Here is a 12,750-nt window from a genome sequence, read left to right as displayed (position 1 = left end):
AGGATTTGAGGTACTTAATACTGTGGTATAGCCATCAGAACATCTTCTAAAATATTAATATTTAAGACAAGTTCTTAGATTCTGCCATTAAAGTTATCCTAATATAAATCCCTAAAATATTTAGATCTCTCCTTTGGGAATGCTCGTCTCAACTTCTCTTGCTCATTCCTTGAAGATCCAATTCAAATACCATCTCATTTTTAAAATACTGTCTCTTCTCTTCACCTCCTCTGGCTTTAAGAAAACCTGACATATGAAACTTTGAATTCTCAAAACAGATAAATTAGTGATGATTACTCACATTAGAATCTTTTGCTATAATTTATAGAAAAATTCAAACAGACTCTTTTATATAGCCAGTTCATTCTATATTATTGTTGGCAAAAATTTTACAAATGACTTTTCAGAATCTAAGTTCCAGTTATATAAAATAATGGACAACTGTCACTGTATGTATTCCCAGAGATTTTATCACTTACCCCTTATTACACTAGAAAGATTCTGAGATGTATAGATTCTGCCATTAAACGTATTCTAATTCTCCTTCATACTATTACTCATTCCTTCCTCATTTCATTCTAATCTTTCTAGGTAGTTCACTTTCATGATCTTATGAAAAAGGAGCTGGTGATCTAGGCAAATGTAACTCCCTTTGGAGATAGTATGTCTCTTGTCAGTGATCATACTGTTTTAGATGAGGTTGCCTTAAGACAGTTAATTAAATTTTTGGTTCAACTTTATACTAGCTATTTGCTAACTTCTGAGCACCTGGAGTTATTTACCTGGCTTCAATGTCTTGGAAAACAAATTTAAAAATTTATTAACTGGGCTTCCCTGGTGGCTCAGTGGTTAAGGATCCGCCTGCCAATGCAGGGGACACAGGTTCGAGCTCTGGTCCAGAAAGATCCCACATGCCGTGGAGCAACTAAGCCCGTGTGCCACAACTACTGAGCCTGCACTCTAGAGCCCGTGAATCACAACTACTGAAGCCCTCACGTCACAACTACTGAAGCCTGCGTGCCTAGAGCCCGTGCTCTGCAACAAGAGAAGCCACTGCAATGAGAGGCCCATGCACCGCAATGAAGAGTAGGCCCCACTCGCCGCAACTAGAGAAAGCCCGCGTGCAGCAACGAAGACCCAACGCAGCCAAAAATAAATTTAAAAAAAAATTTATTAACCAAGATGACATACACCTAGAGCAACACTATGCAAAGGAAACTGATCATCAATATTATTCTAAAGTGACAATACTAGCTTATAAGACAATATAGCCTACTTGTTTTTTAACTTTACCCTTAAACATTCCTGATTAATATCATTCCAAATATCTCAGGAAAGATATCGTCCATAAATTAAGAATATTGCTAACAGGAAACACCCAAATGACCATCAACAGAAGAATGGATAAACAAATTGTGGTACTTACATACAATGGAATACCTCTCAGCAATAAAAAGTATAAACTATGATACAGGAAACAACATGGATGAAATCTCCAAAGAATTATGCTGAATAAAAGAAGCCAAAAAAACCCTTGTATATACTATGTGATTGTATTTACATAAAAGTGTACAAAATGCAAGCTAATCTATAGTGACAGAAAGCAGATCACTGGTTGCCTGGAAACTAGGGAGGAGGGAGGCAGGAAGTAGGGTTACAAAGCAATACGAGGAGACGTGGGGTGATGGACAGGCTCACTGTTTTCTTATGGTGATGGTTTGTTTCACAGGTGTGAATGTGTATGCGTATATGTCAAACTTATCAAACTGTACTTTTTAAACCTGTGCAGCTTGTTGTATGTAGATTACACCTTAATAAAGCTGTCAGAAAAGAATATGACAATTGAAATCTAACATGGTCAAAGGCGACTTGTTCATATCCTCCAAATCTGTATCTTTTCCAATTCCGTCATTTAATGTCATTATTTATCCAGTATCCTTAACATGAAAAGTCAGAATCCTAAAATGTGCCTTCCTACATGGATCTAGTACCATGTTGGAAAAATAGTAGACAGTCAGTGAGTCATATGAATACACTGCAATCATCTGTTCTAGAAATCTGTCTTCTGTTTCACCAGGGCAGAACGTTGTAACGTATCACTCATTCTGCATCCCCAGGGCCCTAATCCAGTAACTATTCATTGGATAAATGAATGTACTACACTATAGTTTCACTATATCCTGAAACAGAGCTTAAACTTTGACTTCCACATAAGAGGATGCTAAGGTATTAATGTAATTAGAAAGGTCAATATTTTAAAACACTGAAATTCTCAGAGACATTGGGGTGGTTCTAATAAAATTAGATAGTTTTTAAAAAATGGAATAGCTATTTCCTCAAATGTAAGGTTAGGCTTTCAAATTGGTATAATATCATTTCATAATAGTCCTTAAGATAGACCATTTTACAAAACATGACACGACTTCTTCAACACTAAACAGAACACAGAGAATACCCAGCTATCTCACCCAGTCAGCGTTTTTCAGCTCCTCCAGGTCTGTGTTAGATTCGTTACTCTTCTCCATTTCTTGAATCTTCTTCAGATTCTACCAATTAAAATTCAAATAAAACATTTAAGCACAAAATTTCATTAAGCTACCTTCTCAAATTAAAATTTCGAACGGATACCTTCAGATAAAATATATACAGAAGTGTTACTGAAGCAGATAGCACAGAATCTACTCCTCTGTAAATTTCAGCCAATTTCAGTAAATTAAAATAAATGCAGTCCTGCAGAGGGATGGACTGAGATTGTTCATTCTAATTTCCTTTGAAGCCTTGTGGTTAAACCTCAGTCACAATATTAATTCACATCTTCTAAACTGTACTGACATTTCCTTCTCCATCAACCCCCACATTCAATCCATCATTAATCTCACAGATGTAACTTTCTCTCTTTATTACTTAAGTCCTCTTCTTTTCATCTCCACTGTAAATCCCTTAATCCAAACACCATCTTATTTGGCCTGGACCTCTGAAGCAGCCTTGCCCCGGACGCTAAGTGCTAAGCCTTCAGGCAACCATCAATTTAACCACAACCACAACCCATGTTACAGGAGAAACTGAGGCTCACAATAACTAATATGTCTTGGGTACCCCAAGGTGAGTGACAGAGCAGGAGTGAAGCACATGGAAGTGCCCCAGGGCCTCAGACAAGGTGAGTGATGGAGCAGGACTGAAGCAGACATGAGGTAAGACGTATGGAAGGGACAGCACACGATGAGCAGAATGTTGGGAATGTAGCATCCAGACACTTAAATAACCCTGAGAAAACGGACAGGTAACGTTCTACTTTAACTTGGCCAAAATGAGCATTTACGAATTGGTATTACACAAGGAAAAGAATAGGATTTATGATTTGTACCTGAGCTTTGCACATAACGGGTACTTAATAGGTGGTGTGACATTATGTCAAAATCTGAGTAATAGGGGCTTCCCTGGTGGCGCAGTGGTTGAGAGTCCGCCTGCCGATGCAGGGGACATGGGTTCATGCCCCGGTCCGGGAAGATCCCACATGCCGCAGAGCGGCTGGGCCCGTGAGCCATGGTCGCTGAGCCTGTGCGTCCGGAGCCTGTGCTCCGCAACGGGAGAGGCCCACGTAACGAAAAAAAAAAAAAAAAAACTGAGTAATAATCATTATTAACTAAATCAGGACTCTCAGTTTTCTGACTTTAAAGATATATCACAGGGGGCTTCCCTAGTGGCACAGTGGTTGAGAGTCCGCCTGCCGATGCGGGGGGTGCGGGTTCGTGCCCTGGTCTGGGAGGATCCCGCGGGCCGCGGAGTGGCTGGGCCCATGAGCCATGGCCGCTGGGACTGCGCGTCCGGAGCCTGTGCTCCGCAAGGGGAGGGGCCAGAAGAGTGAGAGGCCCGCGTACCACCAAAAAAAAAAAAAAAAAAAGATATATCAGAGGTACTGGTATTACATTATCTCTGATATTCAAAATTCCTCATTTTTTGCTAGGGATTATTAGTTAGCTTTAAAAAAATCTCTGATGACTTAAGCCATAATACCAAAATCAGAACTGAGCGGGGAAGAGACCGAAAAGGAGAAGCACAGGTGTTATTTTGTTCCTCTAATGACTGCAACCCAGGCTCCATTCCCAAAAGAATTAAAGTACATACTACTTGGGATTTCCCTGGCAGTCCAGTGGTTAAGACTCCGCGCTTCCTCTATAGGGGGCGCGGGTTGGATCCCTGGTTGGGGAACTTAAGATCCCTCATGCCGTGCGGCACGACTAAACTAAGATAAAAAATAAATAACATAACATAAAATATAAAAAAAATAAAGTACACACTACTCTATTGACTAGAAGATTCTTCCAGGTTTTTTAACAATTAAAATGGTGAAAGAAAAGAGACTCAGGAGGTGAAATGCCTCTGGGCACCCTGAGACTCTATCAGGCTACGTCATCTATTTATCAGCAGCAACACTCAAACAATGACAGCTGAACCTAAGTCCCCATCTCCCTCTCCCTAGAAAGCTTTACCCCAGATGCCCACTTAGCTAATTCCCATATATCCTTCTCATTCTTGCTCAAAGGTTACCTTCTCAATGGGGCCCACCTTGACCACCCTATATAAATTCCAAGCCCCACACCCTGCCATGAGCAACCCCTAGTCTACGTCTTTCTCCAAAGTCCATCCTGCCTCTAACAGTCCATATGATTTACTTAATATGTTCACTGTCTGCCTCTCCCTGACAGATTCCAAGCTTCCATGGGGAAGTAGTTTTGGTCTATTTTGTTCACTGTTGGGCTCCTCAAATCTCTAGAACAGTGCCTTGCACTTAGTAGGTGCTCAGTAAATATTTGTTGAATATGTGAATTAAGATACTTTCAACCAAGAACGTTCAATCACTTAAATCTCTTCAACAGTTCTTATCACGTCAACTTTAATAAGCGGAAGCTCAATCAAAAGGAAAATTATTCAGAGGAAAATCTGTATTTTCTTCCCTAAACTCAGAATCCCCTGGAAGGATGGGATGGAGAAATCTTATCTTTCTGTCATATTTCTCCCATCACCTAAAAAGGCTGATCCCACAGCAACCACTTTATTGTTTATCCAATGATCTATAAACCAAAAGATAATGAAAAGAGCTGAAAACACAGTGGAGAAACTCATCTTTACAAGCCTATGTTGTTTTTAAAAATTCCGATGGTCTCTAGGTCCTTTTAGGATCCAAACAAGAGAAGGCAAGACAAATGTACAGATACAGTAGAAGATGGGAGATCTTTGGCAAGATGAAATCTTTATCTTTTTTCCTTGAATCCTACTGCTACTACCAAAAAGGTGATTACAGTAGGTCTCTGAATTGTTCTTTCTGCTTCAGCTTCTTCCTCATTTATCTTCTCAATCCCCCATGACGGGTTCTCAGTGTCTCTGTTGTGCCCCTCAAACTGGGGTGCCTATAAGTACTTCTGGGGAACTCTTTTAGTTAGAGCCTGTCCTGGGGATGTTGAGAGAGAGAGAAAGCCAGTTTCAGATACTGGATCCATCTGTGCCTGAAGCCAGCTGTGCCCTTATATTCCCAATTAAGGGAGTCAATAAATTCCTCCCCCTTCCACCCATGCTAATTTGAGTGGATTTCTGTCACTTGCAATGGAAAGAATTATGATTTAACATGTCCCCTTTAGTCCAAAAATATGGGTTCACGCTTCTATGTCTTAGGGGTGGTCTGGTGGAAGAGTACGAGAAGCATATGGCCCTTTTTCCACCCAACCTTAACTGTTACTGTTCTCGGACACATCCCTGACAAAATGTAGCCAGGATGGTCTCACTGTTAAGACTTTAGACATCTCTATCTTTACTTGTGCTGTGACAAAATCCCTAACTCCCTGCAGCTAAGAAAAACTATCTGCTGTCTATAATACTGACGATAATTTAAATGAATGGCCTGAGAATTTCATGTTTCTTTATTTTTCTGAACAGCAAGTAGCACTAATTGTAGCTCGATACTTCCTAGCTGTGTGACTCTGGATAGTTATACAACTGCTCTAGTCTTCAGGTTGATTTTCTCACCTGTAAAATGCAGCTGCCAATAAATACCTTTTCGATTTTGTTAACATTACGTAAAATAATACAAAAGACATATAGCATGTGGCCTGGTTCATATTAAGCAGATTAGTAGATATTAGTTATTTAGCATTTATTTAGTAGTTATTAGTTACTATAAGCCAATGAATATCTATGAAGATTTGATTGTGAACACTTCCACTCTATCACAAAAACATTCTTTTTTTTTAAACATTTTATCTTTTAACAAATGAGACCTCTCTTTAGCCTCTTCGTGAAGTAAAAAATCCTGAATCATCAATAAATCAGTATAAAATAGCTGAGAATCTGTAAATACTATAATTGAACAAGCTTGAACAAATATTCAATGAAGAATCTCAGGTTTTCTCATTAGCAGCAACAGAAATGAGTTATTTGAAAGTAAATTACAGATTTTTATAGTTTTAGAGACAAGCTTCTGTCAGTTATATTCTAGCTTCTGAATAAGTTTTTTTTTTTTTGCTTGTACAAATGTAAGAAGAGATGCCAACCTGTGCTTGGAATAGGGTGAGAAAGTCCTAACTGAGAGCATCCACACGGCAATTAACTCTCCCCATTTCTGACACAACCATTCTCAAGCTAGCAATTACAACTGCTCTTTGCCAACATCTTTAGTTCTCAGCATCTTAAAAAATAAATAAATAAAATCTACTCCATGAATCACAAGTATATCAAATACTCAGAGTAATGTTAATGTATTTGCATAGATTCAACCACCACCCTTACTGACAATGTATTCATGTATTAACATAATATTTTAATAACAGCATTTTAATGATCACCCTTTTCCTCCATATTGTTAACCGTTTAGAACTATTTGTTATTTAATGGTATTCCCCTGTACAATGGGTACGTGTTTTCAGCTAGAAACTTTTAAATGTGTAAAAATGAATGTTTCAATAATTCCTTGAAAAAAACCTTTTTTTAACTCAGTTAAAATATGCTAATATACTTTTAAAGAAATTACTTTCATAGAGACCATTAAATATATCTCACAAGTGACAAAGTCACTAATATAAATATTGCCTATAATAAACAGAACATGTATATTAGCCTCACAGAGTAAGAGCCATGATGTCCTTCCTAATTCAGATACTTTTACCACAGAAAAGAAAAAGGACTTCCAAATTAATATTTTGGAAATTAGAGCACAAAAAAGCCCCCAATTACAGCAATTCTTGTGATAAATGGAAGTCTCCCATGCATATAAAGAGCTAATGGATAATTACTAAAGAATATGATTTATATTTTCATCAACCTTTATGGCACTATCTTAAAGATGTAACATGCTCCTTCTCCCAGAGGGGTCGAAGAGGGAGAAGACATTTCTCTCGAGAGAAAGAGCATTTTACTTAATGAAAAATGTAAAACGTTAAGATACTAAACTGTAAGTTGATATTCTGTAAAGCTCAATTTGAATTTATACGGTTCACTGCAGAAATCAGAAAAAGTATAGATGAAGTCGTCAAAATGAAGGAAATGCATTTCTAGGTTCCAGGAAAGGAACACTGTTCCTCCATTCTCCCAATATTTTTGTAGACAGACAGACAGACAGACAGACACACACACACACACACTCACTGGCTGAGTGTTTAATGCCTGTCTCTGCCCCAAGTAGCTGGACTCACAGTATCTCCCTAAAGACATCTATCTGCCCTTTCGGTTTTTATACTCATTAACTGTTCACACCTACAGAAATGCAGTGATGATCATTATAAAACAATCATTAAAATATCAGAGACACTATTTACAAATTATATCACAAAAAGCTATTTTCTTAATGAATAAATACAAATAAGACCAATACTCCATTAGAAAAATGGACAAAGAATATGGATACACAATTGAAAAATACAAATAGTTCTTAAGCATATGAAAAGGTACCTGATCTCATTCATTGTAAGGAAAATGTAAACTAAAACTATGAGATATAAATTTTCACTTATCACTTAGAAAAACACATTATGAAGATGTAGAAAAACAGACACTCTTACACATTTCCAAGGAGAGTATCAATTGGTAAACCTCAATGGAGGACAATCTCATAAATTTTATGAAAATTATAAATGCACAATTTCTTTGACCCAGTAATTCTACTTTTAGGAATTTGTCTTATATATACAATCACACCCACAAAAAACAGGTTAAAAACTATCCATTGCAGCATTGTTTATAAAGAGCAAAAAATTGGAAGAGACTTATTAGTTGTCAATAGAGGACATATTAAATCAATTACAGTCTATCCACACAACAGAACATCACGGAGACACAAGAAATGTAAACACTATGCGCTGATATAAAATGATCTACAAGATTTATTATTAAATGAAAAAAGGAAGGTTCAGAACAGCATGAAAAAGGAAGAAAAAATATTGATATTTTTCTGTTAGTTATACATAAATCATCTGTGTAAGGACAAAGAAGAAATTAACAGTATTTGTTGCCAGTGGGAGAGACTGTGCAGCTAGGAGACAGAGGGAGAAGAGTGCAGCTTCTTGCACTATTTCTGGACTCCTGGAGCTTGAACCATGTGAGTTTTTTTATTTGTTAAAATAAAGTTAATTAAGTTCAAAAAGTCACAGGACCTGAAAAGTCTATAACTGAGTTCTGACATGATCTTCTACATAAAAGATTCTTCTGAAGCATTTTAACAGGGCGAGTAGTGACAAACCCAAAGAAATCTAGGGGCAGAGAGGGTAATTTCACTATTGCTGATGAGATGAGTGTTCTGCACATTTACTAACATTCACAAAATAAATCAAATAGAAAAAAGATAGACTTTGACAAGGACTCTAAAAAAGTTACAAATAATAGATGATTTAATTAAAATGAACACAATAGCAACCTTAAACAAACAGCTGGTGGTAGATTCTTTCTTTCAAAAAATATGTTCACCCCTTGGAGGACTGGAAATCCGTTTTGGCTCTAGGGAGAAATTTCCAGTTAACTTAAATGTCATCGCAGTTTTATTACTGGAGGTGTAGGGAGCAAACATGGGAGGGAGAGGCCAGGAGTATGAGAAAGCTAATTAAAATATACTTCAACATGTGAATGAGATAGGTCTTGTGGCTTTATCTTTGTGTGTGCATTAAAGCAGAAAACAGTCTCAAGTCATGTCACAGCAGACGTCTTAGGAGTCAGCGTAACTGGCAATGGCACTATGATGTAGGTGGACTTGGTTATACTGGCTGTGAGATACTGGGTGGGAAATAGTTACATTTGATTTTTTTCAACCAATTACAGGTTATAAAATGTGGTCATCTGATTTTAAACAACAGACAAAAGACAATTCCATAACAGCCTAATCAATTCCAAAAACACTGTTTTCCCCCTGTGGCAACAGAAGATACTTTATATATACATATATAGTATTCCATTTTAAGTAAAATATTTTAGCACTATCTTGTTTAAGATTAACTGAGCTCAAAGATTTCATCACAAAATTATGATTCTTTTATAGGGCTAATTGAAATAATATATGTAAATCACTTAATAAACTATTACAGCAATCATTCTGATTATATAGTGTAAAATTACTCATATAATCTTTTGAAAATTCATAATGAACCATGCTGCTTTCCCACTCACCTTCTTAGCCCATAATTTCAATATATGGTCAAATACTAGCAGCTAAAAAGATAGAATGGCTCTAATCTGGGCACCTAGAAATCATCCTTCCATTACGGGGTTTTATTAAATTTAGGGTAAGATTTAACTAATCAGAAGAATGTGACTGGTGAGGTTTAAAATAAAGTCACATGTAAGTGAGAATCCCTCAAACACTTAGAAAATGGAGACACTGGTGTAATGCTCCTTCTAACAGCTGTATCTCTGAGTACCAGAAGAGGAAACAGGTGCCTCCACGGTGCCTCCATTCACATGCCACAACCCGCATCCCACTGCTGGACTGGCTGCTCCTGGGCTGTGGCTCTTACTGGAGTATCTTGTTCACCACTGTGTCCCCAGTGAAATGTAAATAGTAAGAGCACTGAATGCACGGCTGTTGGGAGAACTGCAGAGTTAATGCGCACCACAGCCTTAGAGCAGTGTCTGCACAGGATAAGTGTGGGAGAAATACTTGCTGTTATTCATTGTAGTAGCACCTGCCATATAGGAGACACATGACACAACTGTTGCGTGAATGAATAAATTTTGGCAATTGATCCTAATTCCTTTGGGACCTAGTGCTTCTCTACTCGCCAGGATTTGCAATAGTCAAATATGGCTGCTGCATTCTCACAGGTCCCCGAAAGTCCCCCAGTCTCTGCCCACCCCCACACTCAGGTTTATGGAATCCTCCTGTACATCCTCATCTCCTACTGCAAGATCCATTTTTGGTGTTTGTCACTATTTCTAAATCCTTAGAAAGGAGTGTTAATCCCAATTCTTTCTATCACTATGGGCAGCTAACTGATTATAGTTTGTTAAACTGTGCTTCAGCTTTCCTCTCTATAAAATGAGGCGGGACGCAAACAGTAGTACTGCCTACTTATCAGGACTATCACGAAGTTTAAAGTGCTCACAAAGGCAATGAATAAGAGATAGTCAGGGATTATAAATGTTTATGTGAAAGTGACATAAATTGTTTCAGCCCAGAGCTGCAGCTGTGGGCTTTGGGTCTTTTTTCCCAAAGTACATACATTTCCTTAGAGTGGAAATCTTTGAAAAAATTATAAAAATCCAGTAGCACTCCATCTCACCCCCTACTCCTCAGGTTCCCACTTTGGACAGCAGTTCGAATACAAGGGGATGGACTATAAAGGACTTAAGGCTGATTCTATTTTGCTCTATTTCTTCTTGAATGTTAATGTGTTAAACACTTAGGAAAATTCAACTATAGAACAAAATGTGACATTTACTAGGTTGAAAAAAATCTCATTAATGAAGGGCCCTAGTGTCCTAAGCTGAGGAAGCAGCAAGGGGAACATACCTAAAAAGACGACAGGAGATGCTGTCCTCGGTCCCTAATTCTATGACAGGGTTGGGAATATAAACATGGTCCTTGTCCCTAAGATGCTCAGTCTAATGAGGAGACGAACGTAAATGGTAATTCCAATACAGTGTGATAAGTGACAGAAGCCAGAGCAGAGTGCTCTATGAATGAACACAGAGAATAAGGAAATTAACTTCGATCAGCAGAAGCATTTCAGAACAGTGGACATCTGAGTTAGGTCTTAAGTAGGCATTTTCTATGTGAGAGAAGAGAGGAGAAGGACATTTCCAGCAGGTGCAGAGGCCCTCGGCAATCAGGGGCTGGAGGAGGGTAGCAAAGCGTGAACGCGCGGTGAGCAACAAGGAATGAAGAGCCCAGAGAGGTCAGATTGGGGCCCGGCTGTAAACGGTCCCTATGCTGTGCTAAGGGGTCTAAACTTTCCACCTACAAGCATCAAGGAGTCAACACATCTTTACACAGGGACGGAAAGCTGGAGGATAGATGGAACACTGGAGGACAGACTGTACACGGGGACGGAACACTGGAGGATACAGTCTATCCTCCATTAGGAGGCTTTGCCACAACTCAGGCAAGAGACGCAGACCACTGCACGAGCAAGGCACAGGTAAGAACACAAAGGAGGCTCTGCATCTGGAGACAAGTCAGGAGTGTCAGGGGACCACGATTCGAGAGAGGTGGCAGAAATCAGATGTCCAATACCTGCCACAGTTCTCTAAGTCATTCAACGCTGATCCAAGATTTATACAGGCCCTATTACACTGCGGCTGCAGCAGTGAATTGGACAGAAAAGATCTCTGCCCTCAGTGAGAATGTATCCTAGTGGCAGATATGAATGAGGGGGAAAAGAGACCAGCAAAACAACTCTAGACTGTGATGGCTGCTAGAAAGGAAATACACAGAGTAATGTGACTTTAAAGAAACAGGCCGAGTGCGCTCACTACATAAGAGCATTTAGGAGACGCCTCAGACGTCCTTTCAGCTGAGGACTGAAGGATATAAATGAAGAACCATAATTCAGAGGGTGAATGAACATAGCATTTATAAGAGGAGTTTAAGATGTCAACAAGCAACTAAATAATCAAGCACCACAGGTGCACTCACACTTGAGAAGAGATAAAGATCATTATGATCAGATAATCGGAAATGACAATCTACACTGTGATAGCCTGCCTCTGAAGAAATCCAAGATGGCTTAACGATATTAGACATCTTATCCCTCAAAGATCAAGATGTTTGGTGGTATTCAACCTTCATTCTGGGCTTATTTACATGCATGGCACAAGAAACTGCAAGGGGAGAGAAAACGTTTATCACTTTAAGTATATAATCTTCTAACAGAAATTACGTGCTTTAAAAACCTTTTACGTGCCTTCTAATTAAGAGTTCTTATTGCAATGATATGAACATGTTTCATAATGTTCAATTATTTTTACTGTTCATTCACTTATGACTAATATTATTATATTAGGAATTTCTTCTTTCCAGGAATTTGCTTACCGTTAGATTTTAAAATACAGAAGTTTGGGACTTCCCTGGTGGTCCAGTGACTGAGACTCCGTGCTCCCAATGCAGGGGGCCCGGGTTTGATCCCTGGTCAGGGAACTAGATCCCACATGCTGCAAGTAAAGATCCTGCATGCTGCAACTAAGACCTGGTGCAGTCAAATAAATAAATAAATAATTTTAAAAATAAATAAAATACAGAAGTTTTAGTCCTCACTGACATCAGTACAGTAGCAATGT

General features: G+C 38.5%; 2 protein-coding genes across 7 annotated transcripts in view; one reads left to right on the top strand and one right to left on the bottom strand.

Moving 5' to 3' along the window:
* The window catches only part of SPIRE1 (spire type actin nucleation factor 1), a 206,937-nt gene that overhangs the window by 47,085 nt on the left and 147,102 nt on the right, over positions 1–12,750 (bottom strand). For all 6 annotated transcript variants that reach the window (XM_060028619.1, XM_060028622.1, XM_060028620.1 and 3 more), the window contains exon 5: positions 2,469–2,546. In XM_060028619.1, coding sequence (XP_059884602.1) covers positions 2,469–2,546 — 78 coding nt within the window. The remainder of the gene's footprint in view (positions 1–2,468; positions 2,547–12,750) is intronic.
* PRELID3A (PRELI domain containing 3A) overlaps positions 1–12,750 on the top strand; it is a 138,653-nt gene that overhangs the window by 95,133 nt on the left and 30,770 nt on the right. The gene's annotated exons all lie outside the window — the stretch shown is intronic.

The sequence above is a fragment of the Delphinus delphis genome, chromosome 13 (assembly GCF_949987515.2).
Source record: "Delphinus delphis chromosome 13, mDelDel1.2, whole genome shotgun sequence".
NCBI classification, from domain to species: Eukaryota; Metazoa; Chordata; class Mammalia; order Artiodactyla; family Delphinidae; genus Delphinus; species Delphinus delphis.
The sequence above is the reverse complement of the archived record's forward strand: the minus strand, read 5'-3'. Positions and strand labels throughout refer to the sequence as shown.